Here is a 17,547-nt window from a genome sequence, read left to right on the forward strand (position 1 = left end):
GTCTTAATGAAGATGCACAATATTAAGAGTTAACAAATGTTGCAGTTGTTGGTACATAATGATTTATTAACGAAACAAAAAGTTTGACTTTGAATCCTGTAGCGAGGAGTCCCGTTTCTCTCGCTAGTTCTACCAGTAGAATGTAACACATGAGATCTTACTTTTGATCGACAAACAACAACGTCTTCCTGTTACAATTCAGGTTTAAATACCTCACCACCTCCTCATCCTTCTTCCACTTTCCCCCTTCCTCATCATAATGACTATGTGCTTGCAGGAAAGAGGTACTCACTTCCTTTGTGTGTGTGTGTGTGTGTCTTGTCTTTTGGTGATGCAATTGAATTTCCAAACTTTTTTAGCAACCTCTTTCCCAATTGGGACAAAAGGTAAACATCATTGAAAGAGAAATCCAGAAATTTCCGAGATCTTACACAAAACCGGCATGTCTCATTTTTAATTGTTGTCACGTTTTCAGCTTTCACTGTTTCGGAATAAATGAATTTGCAAGTAGAAACTAAACTAACCAAATGGTTGATCACAGATCAAGTGATCTTTCAGCTACCAGTAATATCATTACATATATTGCCGATTTGATTGTAAGTCTTTATAGTTTATGGTTTATCAAAAGGGGCTCTTCTTCGTATATATTTATTTATTTGTCATTTTCTTTTGCTGTTACCATTTTATCGGTAGATAAAGTTGATTTCATTTTTTAAAAATAGATTGCAACTTTATATGGTGGCTTATTAACTATGTGGTGTTATTTTTGAAGTTTGGGATAATGTGCAGTATTTTGTTATAGCAAATTAACTTGAAACTGTACGACTACGACTACGACTGTTGGTTAAAGTTTCTTTTCTTCCTTTAAAAAGCTAAAGTCTAATTTAGCCGATGGATAAAAGGACACAACTTGATTGTTAAAAGTAACATAGAACAAAAAGGAAACCATGCATGAATTAATTAGCAAAATAAAAAAAAGGGGGTTGGTAGTAGAATGAAAAGAAGGGGAGGCGGTACCCTATGGGTAGTGTTAATAGTGCGTTTAAAGGATAAATAGATAACGAACGTTGCTAGAAAATCCTTTCTTTTTCTCTAATTACTATCAGCATTGTTACTGTAGATTACTAAGCACGATGCTAATATTAGATATCCCATGAATAGTTTCTGTCGCTGTGTGTGATTGTGATTATTGAAGTGGAGTAGACTACACATAACAATAACTTTATTGATTAGGTTCTTTTTTTTTTGCCACATGAAATCTTATTTTCACCCACAAATAATAAAGCTAACGCGAAGTACGACGAAAGGGGGATCAACATTCAATAAACAAGACGAACTAGACGAAATTGTGGTATTATATACAGCCCACCCTATAAGCTCGTATGTATCATCCATGAATAATTTGTTTACTTCCTCTTTGACATTTCTTCATGTAACTTCTATTTTAATATGGAATTTCGTTGAAGACGATCTGCGCAAACGGGCGATGGGTATATTAGCCGATGAGAGTGAAAAAATATTGGACAAAAATTGATCCAAAACTCCCAGGCTGGAAAAGAATAAGAAGCATTAAAAACAATTGAAGTAATTACGAAGATTGAATATCATTGAATTAATGAATTTTTATATTTCAATTCACAATGCAATGTTAGTTCTAGTATACACTTGTTTCATTGTCTATGTATAGTAATATAACCGCTTAACTCCGGTAAGAACAATTTTTCTCTAAAATAAAAGGGTCAACGAAAAATTAATTTGGGTGCAAAATCATGCGAAAATCAAATGAAAAAAATAAATAAGAAACATACATTTGGAGAAAATATAAAAAAGTGAAGTAATTATACTCAAGACATTTTTGAAGATATTGTAATGTACCAATCGTTGTATAATTACATAATATAAAGATTATTTAAAACCAACTTACTCCTCATTAACAAATTTATACCCCATTTCATTATTATAAAAATTGCATTATGATCCACATAATAAATGTGGCTGAGTAATATCAATAGTTACGCTGTGTGTAAAAAGTATAAGGATCAGGGAGATTTATTTATTAATTTGCAATTCTCGTCGACACGTTTTCCAATTAATGTAAATTACAAAATCCACTCCAAGAAAGGATCACTATCTATTAAGAACTGATTACATATTCCAACTTCATTTATCACACTTCGTAAACATGTTTCTTGATTTAATGTTGTACGTAATTGAGACCTCAAACAACAATAGTTTATCTATTAAAGTCAAATAAGATGTCATATTTGAGAAACTTATATCGAGCGAGTTGTTTCAATAATTCGGGACATTGCACTACATTATCCGAACCAACAGCTTTGCTATAAATAGTCACTGGATAGGAAACTTGTTGAAGTATATTTGAGAAGCAGTTAATAGGCTAATGGTGATTGATTCAGATTCTGAAGCGATCGTGTATGACTTACAGATCATTTAGTTAAGTATTTTGATCCCAAAAGTTGGCAAATAAGTCCAACCTATAGGACAGTGTTTAATCTCACCATCAGATAGACCGTCTTTATTATATTTAGAGAAGGTACGTCTACCTAGACTATAATTGAAAGTACCAAGATAATTTTCAATATCCCTTTTTGGGGAAGTAAAAATAAAAATGATTTTCACACGAACTTGCACTTTATTGTTGGGCTTCCCCACCACTATTGTCTTGATTTTTTTTCCCCCGGAAATCAAAAGATGCTATACAATGTATTAATAAGCAAAAGCAATTGAAGTTACACCACAGTTTTTAAACCAATCCCTTATTCAACAATTAATATACAACAAATACATTCTTCTTCTTCTTCTTCTTCTTCTTCTTCTTCTTCTTCTTCTTCTTCTTCTTCGTCTTTGATTGTATTTATATCTTCAGAATTTTTTTTCTTTTGAACAATGTCAATTATTGGTAAAGCTGCTACTTATGTAACACCATGGGATGATGATTTATCCAAACTATTATTAGAATCAGAATTTGAAATAATTGAATCTGATTTACAAACTAATGATGTTGTACTTCAAACATTAGCAACACCAATTAATCCAAGTGATATTTCACAAATATTAGGAGGATACAATAAACCAATTGCAAATTTAAGATTAGGCACAGAAGAATCCCATCCTGTTCATATTGGAGGTAATGAAGGAGTTTTTAAAATTATTAAAATTGGTGAAGAAATTAAAAATTATGAAATTGGAGATATTGTTATTCCAAAATTACCTGGATTTGGAACATGGAGAACTTTTGCATTAGTTACAATTAATGAAAATGATCCTGAACCATTTATAAAATTAAATGATTTAAAAAATATTGATCAAGCTTCTATAATTTCAATTAATCCATGTACTGCATTTCAATTATTAAATCAATTTATTAATGATTGGAATGAAAATAATGATTGGATTATTCAAAATGCAGGTACTTCTCAAGCAAGTAAATATCTTACTCAATTGGCAAATTTGAAAGGTATTAAAGTTATATCAATAATTAGGGATAAGAATTATAAACCTGAAATTATTGAAGAATTAACATCATTTCATGCACATAAAATAATAACAGAAAGTGAATTTTTAAATGATAACTTTAAAATTGAAAATTTAACAAATGGTGGAAATGTAAGATTAGCTTTAAATAGTTTAGGTGGTAAAACTGTTCCTGGCTTAATGAAAAGTCTTTCTCAAAATGGTATAATGGTCACTTATGGTGTATTAGCTGGTGGTCATGTTGAATATGATGGGAAATTACAATTATTTAAAAATTTAACTACTAAAGCATATTGGTTAACTGAAAATACTAAAAAAAATCCTCAAAGTAAGATTGAAACTGTTAATGAATTGATTAAATTGTTTAATGAGGGTTTAATTAAACTTGTACCTTATAATAAAGTTAAATATGATCCAAAATTGATTCCTAATTATACTAAGTTTGTGGTAGATACAATAGCCAATTCAAAATCTGAAAAACAAGTAATTATATATGAATAAATAAATAAATAACTATGTAATAGTGGAGAAAAAAAAAACTCTATAAAATCAAAAAAATAAGACAACATTGGACTAAGCTGGACTAAATTCTAACCAATTCCAATTATTATCGTTATCATTGGTGTTACTACTACTGCCATTATTATTATTATTATTATTATTATTAATATTATGATTTGAACTTGGTGGTAAATCTAATAAATCCAATTCATCATGATGTGAAGTGTAATTTTTAAAATCAATATTTAATTCATTCTTAAAATTTTCAAAATCTAGATTATTCATCAAATCATCAGCCATAGTAGTAGTAGTAGTAGTAGTTGTTGTATTGGCAGCAGTATTCATGGCCAAAAATGAATCAAAATTCATCAAATCATCACTCATTGTAGTTGTAGTTGTACTGGTAGTAGCATGACTTGATGTTGGCATAGGAAATGATTGTGGAGTAGGTTTGGAACGTTGTTGTTTAGAATTGTTGTTTGATGATACTGACTTTCTTGGAGGTCTTACCACACCATGTAGTTTGTGAAACAAACCACAGGCATTACAGAGCAAATCTCCATTATTAGTTTTTCTCCATAATGGTGTAGTTTTTGTTTGACAGTTTGTACATTGTAAGACCTTCTTTGGTTGATTACTACCAAATACAGTTTGTCCTTGTTGTTGTTTTTGCTGAATTAAAGTTGACTCAAGTGAAGATATATATGATGAAAGAAAATTATTATTATTATTAGTGATGGTGGTATTGGTTGATTTGGATTTTTGTAATGATTTAGGACCACTTTCTGAAATTTGTTGTTCGCTAATCTGTTTTATATGAGCAACATAGTCAAAATTATCTAATGAATCCGTCATGGAATTACTTCTTGCCTCAAGTCTACTTGCTAATGAATGATTTGAACCACCTTTTGGAACCGAATTAGATCTAATCAAAGGCTTTGTTATTTTACTTTTATTTGAACTGATTCTCCATGCTAGATTTGACACTCTTTGATTTTGGTATTGATTTTGCTGAGGCAAGTATTTTTTGGAGTACATTTTGAAGATGTCTAATGACACATCGTCTTCATCACTGATTAAATCTTGTATGTTGGGCACCTGTGCGCTCAGTTGAGTCATATCTGTGGAAGAAGATTTATATTTGTTTGATTTTTGTTTCTCAGTGTCGAAGTTCATTTCTGGAGGAGTGGTTTTATTAGTTGAAGTAGATCCTGGTGAATACATTGAATAGATAAAGTTTTTGTTTGTTTGTTTGATAACAAGAGCCAAAAAAAAAAAAAAATAAAAAATGGAGAAGGAAAAAGAAAGTGTAAGAATTAAAGTGAATTTTTTTTTCTTTTATTTTCCTTTCTTTAATTAACCAAGTGAAATAATTACTATATAATATAATACAATACAGGGTAAGATGAACATTTACTTATGTAATACATAAATAATATTAGATTTGCTTTTTGTACAGTATGCTAATCAGGGAACAATAAGAAATTTTTGGGTTAACCTGAATGAATGAATACGTGAATGTTTAAGTGGGGGGACAGAAACATTACTAGAGAGCCGAAGGGAAGAGAATGACAAAAAGAAAAATATATTAGTGATAAGACACAAAGATAAATAAATTAAATTGACTAATCATTGTAAATGTATAATATAATAATCTAACGGGATGTCTTTTGTGGCAGTGATTTACTTTCACATTCAGGTGCGGGTGAAGAAAGAAAGGGAGAAATAACAATTCCGGGATCACCATCACCATCTCCAACACCTCCATCCTAGTATTATTTATATTAGTCCGCCTACTAAATATCTCCTTATTTTAGTTTGACAGCAATATACAAGTGTCACCACCACCACCACATTACAGACAAAAGACGAACAAAAGCACGTACACTTGTAAACCCCGCCTCTTTACTTTCTTTTCATTGTATTGGGCAATCAATTTATTCTTCTTCTTCTTCTCCTCCTATTATAAAATTTTTCTAAGACGTGCACATTGCACATTTGCGTCTTTTACAAAAACCATTAGGCATTTATCATGTTGGGTTGAATATTAAATGTGTAGGCTTAAAAGTGACCAGTTGCATTATTATCAACCCCTTATAGATTACGTCTAACACAACCAATGTACTTGTTATTATCTTTCACAGCAATTTATGGACCTTTCACTTCATAACCTACCTGAAAACTCGTAATTCAAGAAAACAACAACAACTCACTACTATGACCAATTCACTGGTCTAAAAATCCATTTGCAGGTAAAAGACACATTAAAAGAAACACACGGATAAATGTGGAACCAGAAACTGTTATGTGACAAAGACGAAAATTTAACTCGGAATCCGTTCCCCTGTTTCTCAAAATGCAGTTCATGCACAGTAAATAAATTACTAACAAAAACTATCCAATCATGATGTTGTATTTATCCATATCTTTTGACTAGTTTTGTAACTGTATCAGCAACACTTTGGATTCATTTATTTTTAGTATTTACACTGGCGAAACAACGGTTGATTAATCCTTTTTTTTTTCTTGACACGATTGTTTTCTCGTAGTTGATCGATATCTTTGATAATGCATACCAAACATGGAATCTGTCATTGGTTAGATTGATGTAGGAACACAAATTTGGTCTTTTTTAAGATGTGTGTAGAAAAATTTTAAGGATCTACTGATAACAATGGAACAACTTATCTTGATCTTAGTTTTTCATCGCTATCATTAAACATCCAAAGGGAAATTCATCTAAGCCTATTGTTCAACAACAATGAAAACTAGAGAAATCCCAATTTATGCAGCAGATTAAATTTATATAAAGATCTTGAAATAGTCGGATTATTGATAGGTTGACACAGGTTTGTTAACTTTCGAAGATAAACCTAATGGTGTTGAATTTTTGGTTGTGAATATTTTCTTGCAACTTCAGTACGAGACAACCACCAGAAGTGAAGAGTGAGAGAGAGAGAGAAAGAAAAAAAAAAACCACTATTTAATATTACTTTCTTTTTCTTTTGTTTGCAAACTAATTAGAATCAACCATGGCAGATAAAATAAAGGAAAAGAATCAATATCATTTATTAAAATCAAAATATTCAGGCGTAGGTGATGCCGATACTACAAGTCAAGAATTTTTAACAACTATCCATAATGATACCATTTCTTCCTTAGCTCATCACCAACATTTATTACTTTACAATTCAATAGTTACAAATGAACATCCACATCAATTAAGACAACAGTTTATACAGAAACTAAAATAAGCTAATAATATAAACTAAATAGTGAATCGGAAAATGTCTTGATCTGGCTTTTTCGGTGTCTTTCTTTATACTGGTTCAGAGACGTTTCCTTCTTCAACAACCAACAATGGAGCATTTTCGCCAATTTCTTCACGTAAACCACCAACTGCAAAAGAAACAAAACTCCAAACGGTCAAAATACCTGCAATTATAAAGGCAAATATCCATTGAAGGGCAAAAACTTTAGTTGCCAATTGTCCAAATGCAAGAGCAAACATAAGATAAGCATTACTGAATCCAATAGCCCAGTCATTAAATAATAACAAGAAAACTCCTGGAACAAGCAAGAAATCCCAAATGAATACATTAGCCAAGATTCTACCAAACAATTTATGAATGTGCAACATGACAGCACCATTCCAGAAAATGGCATACATGACCCAAGAAAGAGGCATGGCTGTCAATGGCACATGAATCAAAAACCAATTAAGCAATGGTCTAACAGTGAATGTCTTGTGAACAAAATATAAAGATAACAAATTGAAGAAATTAATAACTAATATAATTTCACTCAATATATAATGTCCTGAAGTAAACAATTCTGACCAAATGTAGACCAAAACGTTAAAAATTGGGAAATGCCAACCAACCAAACTAATAACAGATAATCTATATTCATCAGGGAAAAAGATTTGAGCAGTATAAATGATTTGCCAAAGGTATAAAACACCCCAATAAATGAATAATAAAAAGTTACTTCCCGAGAAAGGAGTATAAGCAAGATCACCTTCTGGAACACCAGTATATTTTAAACTACCATAGATTGATAAGAATAAAGTAATGATAGTAACCGCTTTATAAGTTCTTAATTCTTCAATTGAGTAAGCCATGATTGAATTGAGATAAATCAAATAAGTTGATAGATAAAAGAAGGAAAGAAAAAAGAATACTAATGAAAGGCAACTATTTAAATAGAAATCAATTTTTTTTTATTACCTTATAAATATTGCTTGTGTGGGACTGCTCATGCATCTTGTTAATTAAATTTGTATTCGAATAGCAATCTTAAGTTTTTCATGCCTGATTTTTTTTTTTTTTTATTGTTTTTAGTTTAAGAGAATTCCAGTATGTTAGCCACGGACTAATTTCTTAATAGTTATTACATCCAATTAACAACAATGACATTAAAGTATATATTATCAAGGGAACATTATTTGGCAAATACATATCATCAATTGTGGGAATCAATTTGTCTATTCTTGGTCAGATATTCAAGATGACGTACGCCGAATACACACTTGAAGCGGAATTTATAGACGCGGAAGGGGGGGGGGGGGAGCGGACTTTACTTTTTTCTATTGCTTTCACACTTTCTATGGTGTTCTTTATTTCTATCGAAGAGTAATATCAATAGCCTTTTAAAAAAGCTTAAAGAACGGTAACTTCATTTGTATCATAGAAAATGCACATCTCTTAAACTTCCAAGTCGAAAGAATAGATCATGAAAAGATGAACTAACACTTTCGAACCACGTAATTTTTTTTGCTGCAAATTATCAAAGAATTGAAACAATAATATACATTAAACAAATACAAACATCACACTCTACAAAGACTTACTAACAAGTACCTCTATATGATTTTTTATCTTTACCACAATCAGAATGTTTTTCTTCCTTTTGTTTCTCTCTTACCTCAACATCGCCAGCAGATGAAATAATTGCTAAAATACGATGAATCTCTTGTCTTTTTTGTTCATCAGTTTCAAGGTTTTGCTTGGATGTAATTTCTTTAATTGATTCAGCGGCTCTGATCAACAATTCAACAACCTCAGTTGAATCTTTAATTAAACTTTCCAACAAGTTCAAGGATAAAGTATTTCTAACCACAACTCTTAATAATTCAGTATCGTTTTCATTTGGTGGTAAATGATAATTTGGAATGATATAACCTTTCTTTCTCATTAATGATGAGAACAATTCTTGTGGCAATTCAGGATATTTTTCCCTAATCATCTTGGAGTATCTAAAGGCAACAACTGGTAAACCTGGCTTGAAATTTTCATTGATAGTGTAAAGTTTAGAATCTAATTTCTTATCATCAACTTTTCTGGTGTATTGAACTTTCTTTTCTTCATCAGATAACTTGTGATGAATAACTGAAAGAACTTCAAAATAACTAGTAGCTTCGAGATATTCTGAAAATATTCTAGCATTTGTCATACATCCATCCAAAATTTTAGCATAACCTTGTCTACCCAAAGTTAAGAAATTATAATATTGAGTAATAACTGGGAATCCAGGTCTTGAGAAATTCAAACCAAAGGTTTCTTCAACACCACCCAAATAATCTAAACTGAAACGTAATTCTTTAGGTAATAAATCAGAATCTTTCCAAATGACCCAACCTAAACCAACTGTAGTCATGCCGAATTTATGACCAGAAGTGTTGATAGAATCAACTCTTGGATTAGCAAAATCCCATTTCAAATGTGGGAAAATAAAAGGTGCTACAAATCCACCAGATGCACCATCAACATGAATTCTAATATCCAAGCCACGTTCTTTCTCAACTTCGTCCAATACTCTAGAAATTTCTTCAACTGGTTCGAATGCTCCAGTAAATGTAGATCCAACAATAACGAAAATACCAATGGTATTCTCATCAATGTTTTCTTTAATCTTACTAACATCAATCAAATGTCCAGATTCAGAAGTGATTGGAATCAATCTATTTTCAACGTCAAAATAAGTTGCAAATTTTTCCAATGCAACTTGAGCACATGTAGCCATTAAAATGTTTGGATTCTCAGTTGATTTACCTTCGGCTTTTCTTTTCAATTGCCATCTCTTCTTCAATGCCAAACCTGCCAACATGATAGCTTCAGAAGAACCAGTAGTGGCGGTCCCAATTGAGTTGGTGATCTTGTTACCAGTAGCTAGGTCAACTTTATGTGGGGCGTGCCACAAGTTACTCAAGATGGTGATACATCTTGTTTCAACATCAATTAAACTTGGATATTCATCATTATCAGCCAAATTCTTGGTCAAATTATCTTTGATCAATCTCATTGATGAATCATCAGCATAAGTGTTGACAAATGATGCCAAATTCAAAGTAGGATTACCATCAAGAGACAATTCTTGAGAAAGATACTTGTAGATTAATTCTGAACTAGCTGATTCCAGTGGAATCTCATATTTTGGAATATTCTTTTGAGATTCATAAGCATCAATGAATTGTTCTTTCTTCAAGTGTGGCTTTGGAGTAGATCTTAAAATTTCAGATTCTAATGTCAAAGCATCAATGTGTTTACGTAAAACCATGGTGATTTCAATTGGATTAAATTAAGGTAAGGGAATGGATAAATAATTGAAGAAGCAAATAAGGAAGAAAAGAAAAATAAATGATAATTAGCACATTACAACAATTCAAGGACTATTTATAGTCGGGCATTATTCATTGTAGGCTTGGAGAATTTCCAATTTCACGTAAATGCATCAATTACAAGTTACAGTTTACATTTATTTCTTCCCCCGAAAGTAACAATTAGTTCTCTGCGATTCTTTGTTTTATTTTTTTTTTTAGTTCGAGAGAATTCGATTGCTGCATATTCGATTAAACCCGAACCCCCGAGTTATTATTTTTTTTTCTGTTTGGTTTTCTTTGCTATTGCTTCCAACCTCAAGTGTTGGGGAATTAATTGGGATAGACAATTCTGAATCAATATGTTTGATATTTGTCATATGTGTTGTTAAATACTGAAGTATACCTCTCTAATAGTTTTATTGGTCTTCTCTTACAGAATGCGGTGTTATTGGGAGGAATAATATATCCATACGAGCACAATTAACCTTGGTAGTGAATGATCAAGTTCAACTGTATAAGACGAAGTTGTAAATGATTTTTAGTTGTTGCATTGTCATAATACAATATCGACACTCATTTATAAATACACAATTTCTATTTCAAGTGACTGGAAGTGGGGAATACCAAGTCAATTGGTTGAATCGCACACAATTAGTCGACCAGTCGAGATCAATTCCTGACCACGAAAATAGTGCACACCTGTTAAACAACACGTGATGTGAAAATATAAAGTTAGGGCAAATTGAGTTTCACGAAAGATATTATTGAAACTCAATCTCTATCGACAAACTGATCCCAATGGGTAACAATTCTACAGAATCTTTACATGAAAAAAACAGCTAGTCCTATGTATAATCGTTAATTAATTCTTAAATGAAGCTAAAACTATACGGAAATTTATTCGACACTTGGGTCATCAACCAATTCTGGAATATCTGGGATATCAGCATCGGCTTCAGCATCAGCACCAGTGTTGAAGTCCTTTGGAGTCTTACCGGCTTGGATTTGTTCAGCCAATTGTTTCAAGATTTGAAGGTTTTCAGCACCGAGTTGAGGCAAGATTTGTGGAATAAGTTGAGTAATTGGCTTTTCAACTGGGTAACCAGTGAAAGAGAAACAATTGGAAGCTGGAGCACCTTGGACACCAACTCTGTTAAAGTGCAAAACTTTACCATCATCCTTGAAGAAGTTAGCTTCTTGAACACCTTCAATCTTGGTAGCCTTCAATTTACCCAAAGCTTCAATCAATTTGGTGTCATCTTGTTCAGTCTTAATGACCTTCTTAGCTTTAACTCTAGAACCACCAACTTTCTTAGCGCTGGATTTTTGCAATTTAGCTAATTTTTCTGGGTCGATTGGCATATTTTAACTTGGATGTGGGAGTAAATTGATTCTTTGAAAAATCGTAATGGTAAGAAAAATTTTTTCTTCTTCTTCTTTCTTTCTCACTTTCATGTTGGTGAAAAATTTTGAACGGTGGGAGCAAAAGTAAAAAAAGAGACAAAAAAGTTTTCTTCCTACTTTTGTCGTTCAAAAAAAGAAAAAAATATTTTGAACCCTCTCACACGACACATGGACAACAAAATTTCCTGTATTTAATGATTTTGCGTTTTCTCCTAATTTTGCTTCTCCAGTCTCTCTAATCTCTTACAAAAAGTTAACATTGATAAGCTTGATCCACAGTTTTTCCTCTATCTTCCCACCACCTCAAACATCATCAACATATATCCATTCCATGAGAGTCTTTCATAACTGTGTCAAGTATATCAACAATTATTTACCACTCACAAATCACTGGTTGATCTTGGCTGCGTCTATTCCCGTGGCTTTATCAACAGGCACGTTGTTTGTCTATTCAGTTTATGGAACACAATTGGCAGATAAATGTCAACTTGAGGCTACTGAAGCAGCAAATTTGAATATAAGTGCCACTATAGGTAACTCTATAGGTGGTATTGTATCTGGTTTCGTTACAGATACGTATGGTACTCAATTACCTATTTTGATTAGTTGTTTTGCACTTGCCTTTGGATATAAATGGATTCATTGGCAATATGAATTGGGTCCAAATAGTCAAGATTGGCAATTATTAGCTGCTATGTTTCTTATAGGTGTTGGATCAGTATCTGGCTATTTCAGTGCAATAAAAGCAGTCACGGTTAATTTCCCAAATTTGAAAGCCACAGCTCAAAGCATTACAGTTGCATCATTTGCCATTTCATCATTGCTTTTCCTGTTTATTTCAACCACGTTTTATGATGGAAATGTTGATGGATTTCTTGAATTTATGTCTTATGCTTGTGGATTATTGGTATTTATTGGGTTTATATTCATTAGGGTTGATGGTCATATTGAACATGAACATTTGGATGTTTCTGAGACTGTTAATGAACCAACTGAAGGTACAGCATTGTTGAACGATTTAGTCAACGATGATCCAAATCATATAGATAATTTGAAAACCATGAATTTGAGAGATACATTATCACATAAGATTTTCTGGTTTCATTATCTTATATTAGCTATTGTTCAAGGGTTAGGGCAGATGTATATTTACACCATTGGATTTATTGTAAAGGCTATTCATTATTACTATAAGAATCAAATTCACGAGAGTTCCATACCATCATTACAATCACTTCAAGCACTTCATGTGTCAATCATTGCCATTGCTTCATTTCTTGGAAGATTAAGTTCAGGTCCAACATCAGATTTCTTGGTTCACAAATTACATAGTCAAAGACATTGGGTATTAATATTGGGGATGAGTATGATGCTTTTAGGCCATGCCATGAATATCATTGATATCTCTTCAATTTCTTTGGATTTACATAGCGCCAATATTTACTTACTGGTAATTTCCACTATTATTGGATATTCGTACGGTATTAGTTTCACCAGTTATCCAGCCATCGTGTCAGATATATTCAATATGAGAAATTATTCATTGATTTGGGGGATAACTTGTTCTGCCGCTACAATTGGATTGACTGTAATGACCAAAGTATTTGGTTATATCTACGACGAGAACTCAACTACATGGGATGATAAATTGAAGGATTATATTTGTTCAAAAGGTTCGGGCTGTTATGGTGAAACTTTTGAGATCACATCTGGATTATGTGTTTTAGTTATCATACTTATTTTAGGGTATATTCATCATAGAAGTAAATAATAGACTTATAAACTTTTCATAAACAATATATATTTACAAATATTTATTCAGTTGTTCTTTACTAGTATCCGTTTTGGGTAATCAATCACGCTTGGCTGAAAAAAAAAATATTAAATAAGTTAAAAAAAAAGACAGCGGAGAAACAAAGAAAAAAAAAAAAGAATAAAAATAAAAACTGTTGGGAAAAAACCAAACACCTTGTGTATCCAATTATTCTGTCAGGAGACCAATTAACAATTTCATGACGTTTATCAACCCTTCATCAATAGCTAAATATATTCCAAGTAAACAATTCCAAGAATATGTTCCTGATTGGATAGTAGGTGGTTTACTTTTAGCATTTTTCTTTTTAGTTGCTGAACATGCCTTACCATTTCAAAGACAATTCTCATTAGATGATTTAACAATTTCCCATCCATTTGCAGTACATGAACGTGTCACTGGCATTCAATGTATATTATTAGCTTCTTTAATTCCTTTTTTCACCATTATTATTGTAATGTTGGTAAGATATAGAAATGGTGCTTTCACTTCTCAATATCAAGCATTACATTATTTACAAGTTAGTATTTTAGGGTTACTTATTTCATTAAGTTTGAATGGTGTTATTACAGATATTCTTAAAGTTTGGATAGCAAGACCAAGACCAGATTTCTTAGAACGTTGTGGACCTAAACCCGGCACTCCAATGCATACATTAGTCGACATTAGTGTATGTACTGGACCATTAGGTGAATCTGTTCTTATAGATGGATTAAGATCCACTCCATCAGGTCATTCTTCAATTAGTTTTAGTGGATTGTTATATTTAACATTATGGTTATTGGGTCAATTTAAATTGTTACAACCAAGATCTTCATCACGTTATATTTATAACTATTTGGTTGTATTTTCTCCATTGTTATTGGCTACTTATGTTGCTTTGAGTAGGACTCAAGATTATAGACATCATTTTGCTGATATTATATTGGGAAGTTTTTTGGGTATAACATTTGCATGGTGGTCTTATCATCATTATTTCAACACTCTTGTTTCTGAAGATTCAGATAAACCAATTCTGGATGAAGGCTCTACTGAACTGTTATTACCACGTTAAAAGCGATATATAGATGGCATTCAAGTTTACACAGAATACACAACCGCAAAGATATAAATTGCAACATGATTAAAATAGTAAATTATTTTCATTCCAGATTCTTTCTGAAACAGCAAGATATAGTATATTTTTTTTTTCTTGTTTATTTGAAACAAGTTCCATACATTCATGAACAATAGGTTGCAAAAAAAAAAATTATCTTCACTCGCATCACTACAAATATGAAACGGATTCTTGTCAACGATGTTTCTTATCTCAGGTACATGTAACATCGATCTAAAAATATAAATAATGAAGAGTGGTACTAGAAATCAAAATTGATGTCAATTTTTTTTTTATAAATGAGTTTTGTCTAGTAGTACTATTCAATAATCAATACCATGGCGATTTTGAAACAAAGAGATGATGGTGATAGTACCATTTTCTTAACAATCACTTCTACTTCTACTATGAGTAATAACATTCCACAGCCGACTGATAGTAGTGAAAACACTGTCCAAATTGTATCTTGGGTTCAACAGACATCTTTGAGAACCCTTGTTACGTCTGCCCCTATTACAATTTATTCAACAATTTCACCTTCTACACAACCAAAAGCAACAACAGTTTATGTTTCACATAATAACAGCAATGAACCAACAGATAGTTCATTACCACCAAGTGTTGTTGAATCATCCTCCGATGAACCTTCATCAACCACAACTAGAAGAATTGGATCAATGTCAGATATTCCAAGTCATTCCACATTTGGTGACATCACTTCAGCGTCATCATCCAACAGATCTACTCAAATTGGATTAGCTATAGGTATACCAATAGCTATCTTTGCTATTTTTTTCATTGCTTTGGGAATTTGGTATTATATTCGTTCACGTAAGAATAAAAATAAGAACCAACAATTTAATTTCAACGATACTTATTATAAATCAAGAACAAGCGATGAAACAATTACTCCCGATAAACCTTATCCTGTTGTATTTTCACCTGGTGTTTATTTGAAACAAGAAAGTAATTCTCAAATTGAAAAACCAGAAAGAAAAGAAAGTACTGTTAAAAGATTAAGTAAAATGTTTCCTGTAAGGAATAAAGATCAAGAACAATCATTTGAAAAACCACAAGAGTTCAATTTTAAGAAACGAATGAGTATGATGACACCAATATTCTTGAGAAAATTCAACTTGGGAAAAATTGAAGAGACACAAGAAGATGATATTAAACCACAAGTATTGACCATTGATTCTGAACATAAGAATCAAGTTCCAAAGGTAAAGAACAAATTAAATTTACCACCAACAATTGTCCTTGAGGAAACTGGACTAGATCCAGTAAGAGGTGGACTTAGTCCTCAACAAAGCATGTATACTGTTATTCGATCATACAATAAAAATCTCAGTGATGAATTAAACATTGAAGTTGGTGATAAGGTTGTAATCTTAGAGAAACATTCTGATGGTTGGTGTAATGTAAAGAAAATCCATATGGGTAAGGAATACTATACACATCAATCATCTCAAACAACAGGTTTAGTACCAAGAATGTGCTTACAAAAGATTTAACTTTTTCTTTTCTTTTCGAAATATTACACCTCGTTATGGAGCAGTAGTTATATAAACCAAATATATGTCTATTTTAAATATATTCTATTAATGTAGGAACAACTAACCCACAGATCAATCCCACCAACTTTTCTGGTATTGTATGGAAAAATATCGACGTCGTAAGATACAGAATGAACCAAATACCCAACAACACCACAGCGACAATTTCAACAATAGTTCTGACAGTTTTATACGCACTGGAGACTTTAGACTGAGTTTCTTCAACTGGGGAATATGAGATCCCGACTTCTAAATCAGGAACGTGACTAGATAAATAATCTGTAACCCAAGAAACATGAGTGACAATCAAATACCATACTAATAAACTACTCGAAATTAAAAATGTATAATGACTTGAACTATCAAATGGATCATTCCATTCACCACCATTGTCTTTACACTCGTATTCCCTAAATATACCCGGGGCAGAACATGTTGCTCCAGCAAACACACTGATTCTTTCAAAAATTGGAGATCCAAAAAACCATTCCAAAAGGATCAATATCCAGAGTGTGTTAATGAGATAAATCTTTGTGTATCTTGTGAGAATGACAGTGTCCTTAGTTGGTAAATATCCTAATGTTATTGCTAAAATCCAGTATAATCCGGTGAACCACATATATCCATGATTACTAACAATATACAGTTCAATAAAATTAACTGGGAACGTGTGTGCAATTGTGCCATTGTATCTTTTAAGTAGCAAAGTCAAAGGAATTGAACAAACATATACTACTGGATAAACTAAATATGCAAAATTATAAGGGGTTAACTTGAGAGTTAACTTCATTTTGTGTATCACCGAATCGAATAGCAATCAGGTAGCAATAGAGCAATTCAATTCACACGTCATATTTGGTAATCTTTTTTCAAAGAAACTGCACCCGTTTATTCACAGGGAATACTACGTAGGAAAAAAAAAAAAAATCCAAAGTCACGTGCGGTAGCCTAATCGATTTTTCTTTAATTATTAATTATTAATTGTACTACATTCAAGGGGGATTTGAAATTTAAGTTTTTGTATTATGATTTCAAGTATTTCTCCTCTAGTTAATAATTTAACAAATATCAACAACTATTC

At 31.8% G+C, this 17,547-nt stretch overlaps 11 protein-coding genes across 11 annotated transcripts; 6 read left to right on the forward strand and 5 right to left on the reverse strand. All coding sequences in view use genetic code 12, as the record gives it.

The window, feature by feature from the left end:
• Window positions 1-2,907: 2,907 nt before the first annotated feature.
• Window positions 2,908-3,996, forward strand: MRF1 (Mrf1p; the record flags this gene model as incomplete). The annotated part of the gene is made up of 1 exon (XM_002549131.1): window positions 2,908-3,996. One exon carries the CDS (start codon window positions 2,908-2,910, stop codon window positions 3,994-3,996), a length of 1,089 nt encoding a protein of 362 aa, XP_002549177.1.
• A 72-nt stretch (window positions 3,997-4,068) lies between these two features.
• CTRG_03475 (uncharacterized protein) lies at window positions 4,069-5,220 on the reverse strand (the record flags this gene model as incomplete). The annotated part of the gene is made up of 1 exon (XM_002549132.1): window positions 4,069-5,220. The coding sequence occupies one exon, from the start codon at window positions 5,218-5,220 to the stop codon at window positions 4,069-4,071; it is 1,152 nt and encodes a 383-aa protein (XP_002549178.1).
• A 1,808-nt stretch (window positions 5,221-7,028) lies between these two features.
• On the forward strand, window positions 7,029-7,250 carry CTRG_03476 (U2 snRNP complex subunit YSF3; the record flags this gene model as incomplete). The annotated part of the gene is made up of 1 exon (XM_002549133.1): window positions 7,029-7,250. The coding sequence occupies one exon, from the start codon at window positions 7,029-7,031 to the stop codon at window positions 7,248-7,250; it is 222 nt and encodes a 73-aa protein (XP_002549179.1).
• A 65-nt stretch (window positions 7,251-7,315) lies between these two features.
• Window positions 7,316-8,119, reverse strand: CTRG_03477 (uncharacterized protein; the record flags this gene model as incomplete). The annotated part of the gene is made up of 1 exon (XM_002549134.1): window positions 7,316-8,119. One exon carries the CDS (start codon window positions 8,117-8,119, stop codon window positions 7,316-7,318), a length of 804 nt encoding a protein of 267 aa, XP_002549180.1.
• Window positions 8,120-8,847: 728 nt separating this feature from the next.
• On the reverse strand, window positions 8,848-10,554 carry GAD1 (glutamate decarboxylase; the record flags this gene model as incomplete). Its single annotated transcript, XM_002549135.1, has 1 exon — window positions 8,848-10,554. One exon carries the CDS (start codon window positions 10,552-10,554, stop codon window positions 8,848-8,850), a length of 1,707 nt encoding a protein of 568 aa, XP_002549181.1.
• Window positions 10,555-11,470: 916 nt separating this feature from the next.
• On the forward strand, window positions 11,471-11,938 carry CTRG_03479 (uncharacterized protein; the record flags this gene model as incomplete). Its single annotated transcript, XM_002549136.1, has 1 exon — window positions 11,471-11,938. One exon carries the CDS (start codon window positions 11,471-11,473, stop codon window positions 11,936-11,938), a length of 468 nt encoding a protein of 155 aa, XP_002549182.1.
• Window positions 11,495-11,959, reverse strand: EGD1 (Egd1p; the record flags this gene model as incomplete). Its single annotated transcript, XM_002549137.1, has 1 exon — window positions 11,495-11,959. One exon carries the CDS (start codon window positions 11,957-11,959, stop codon window positions 11,495-11,497), a length of 465 nt encoding a protein of 154 aa, XP_002549183.1.
• Window positions 11,960-12,332: 373 nt separating this feature from the next.
• Window positions 12,333-13,772, forward strand: CTRG_03481 (uncharacterized protein; the record flags this gene model as incomplete). The annotated part of the gene is made up of 1 exon (XM_002549138.1): window positions 12,333-13,772. One exon carries the CDS (start codon window positions 12,333-12,335, stop codon window positions 13,770-13,772), a length of 1,440 nt encoding a protein of 479 aa, XP_002549184.1.
• Window positions 13,773-14,013: 241 nt separating this feature from the next.
• On the forward strand, window positions 14,014-14,868 carry DPP2 (phosphatidate phosphatase; the record flags this gene model as incomplete). Its single annotated transcript, XM_002549139.1, has 1 exon — window positions 14,014-14,868. The coding sequence occupies one exon, from the start codon at window positions 14,014-14,016 to the stop codon at window positions 14,866-14,868; it is 855 nt and encodes a 284-aa protein (XP_002549185.1).
• A 380-nt stretch (window positions 14,869-15,248) lies between these two features.
• Window positions 15,249-16,424, forward strand: FUS1 (Fus1p; the record flags this gene model as incomplete). Its single annotated transcript, XM_002549140.1, has 1 exon — window positions 15,249-16,424. One exon carries the CDS (start codon window positions 15,249-15,251, stop codon window positions 16,422-16,424), a length of 1,176 nt encoding a protein of 391 aa, XP_002549186.1.
• Window positions 16,425-16,497: 73 nt separating this feature from the next.
• Window positions 16,498-17,256, reverse strand: CTRG_03484 (uncharacterized protein; the record flags this gene model as incomplete). The annotated part of the gene is made up of 1 exon (XM_002549141.1): window positions 16,498-17,256. The coding sequence occupies one exon, from the start codon at window positions 17,254-17,256 to the stop codon at window positions 16,498-16,500; it is 759 nt and encodes a 252-aa protein (XP_002549187.1).
• Between the last annotated feature and the right edge of the window lie 291 nt (window positions 17,257-17,547).

Source organism: Candida tropicalis, assembly GCF_000006335.3.
Source record: "Candida tropicalis MYA-3404 genomic scaffold supercont3.4, whole genome shotgun sequence".
NCBI classification, from domain to species: domain Eukaryota; kingdom Fungi; phylum Ascomycota; class Pichiomycetes; order Serinales; family Debaryomycetaceae; genus Candida; species Candida tropicalis.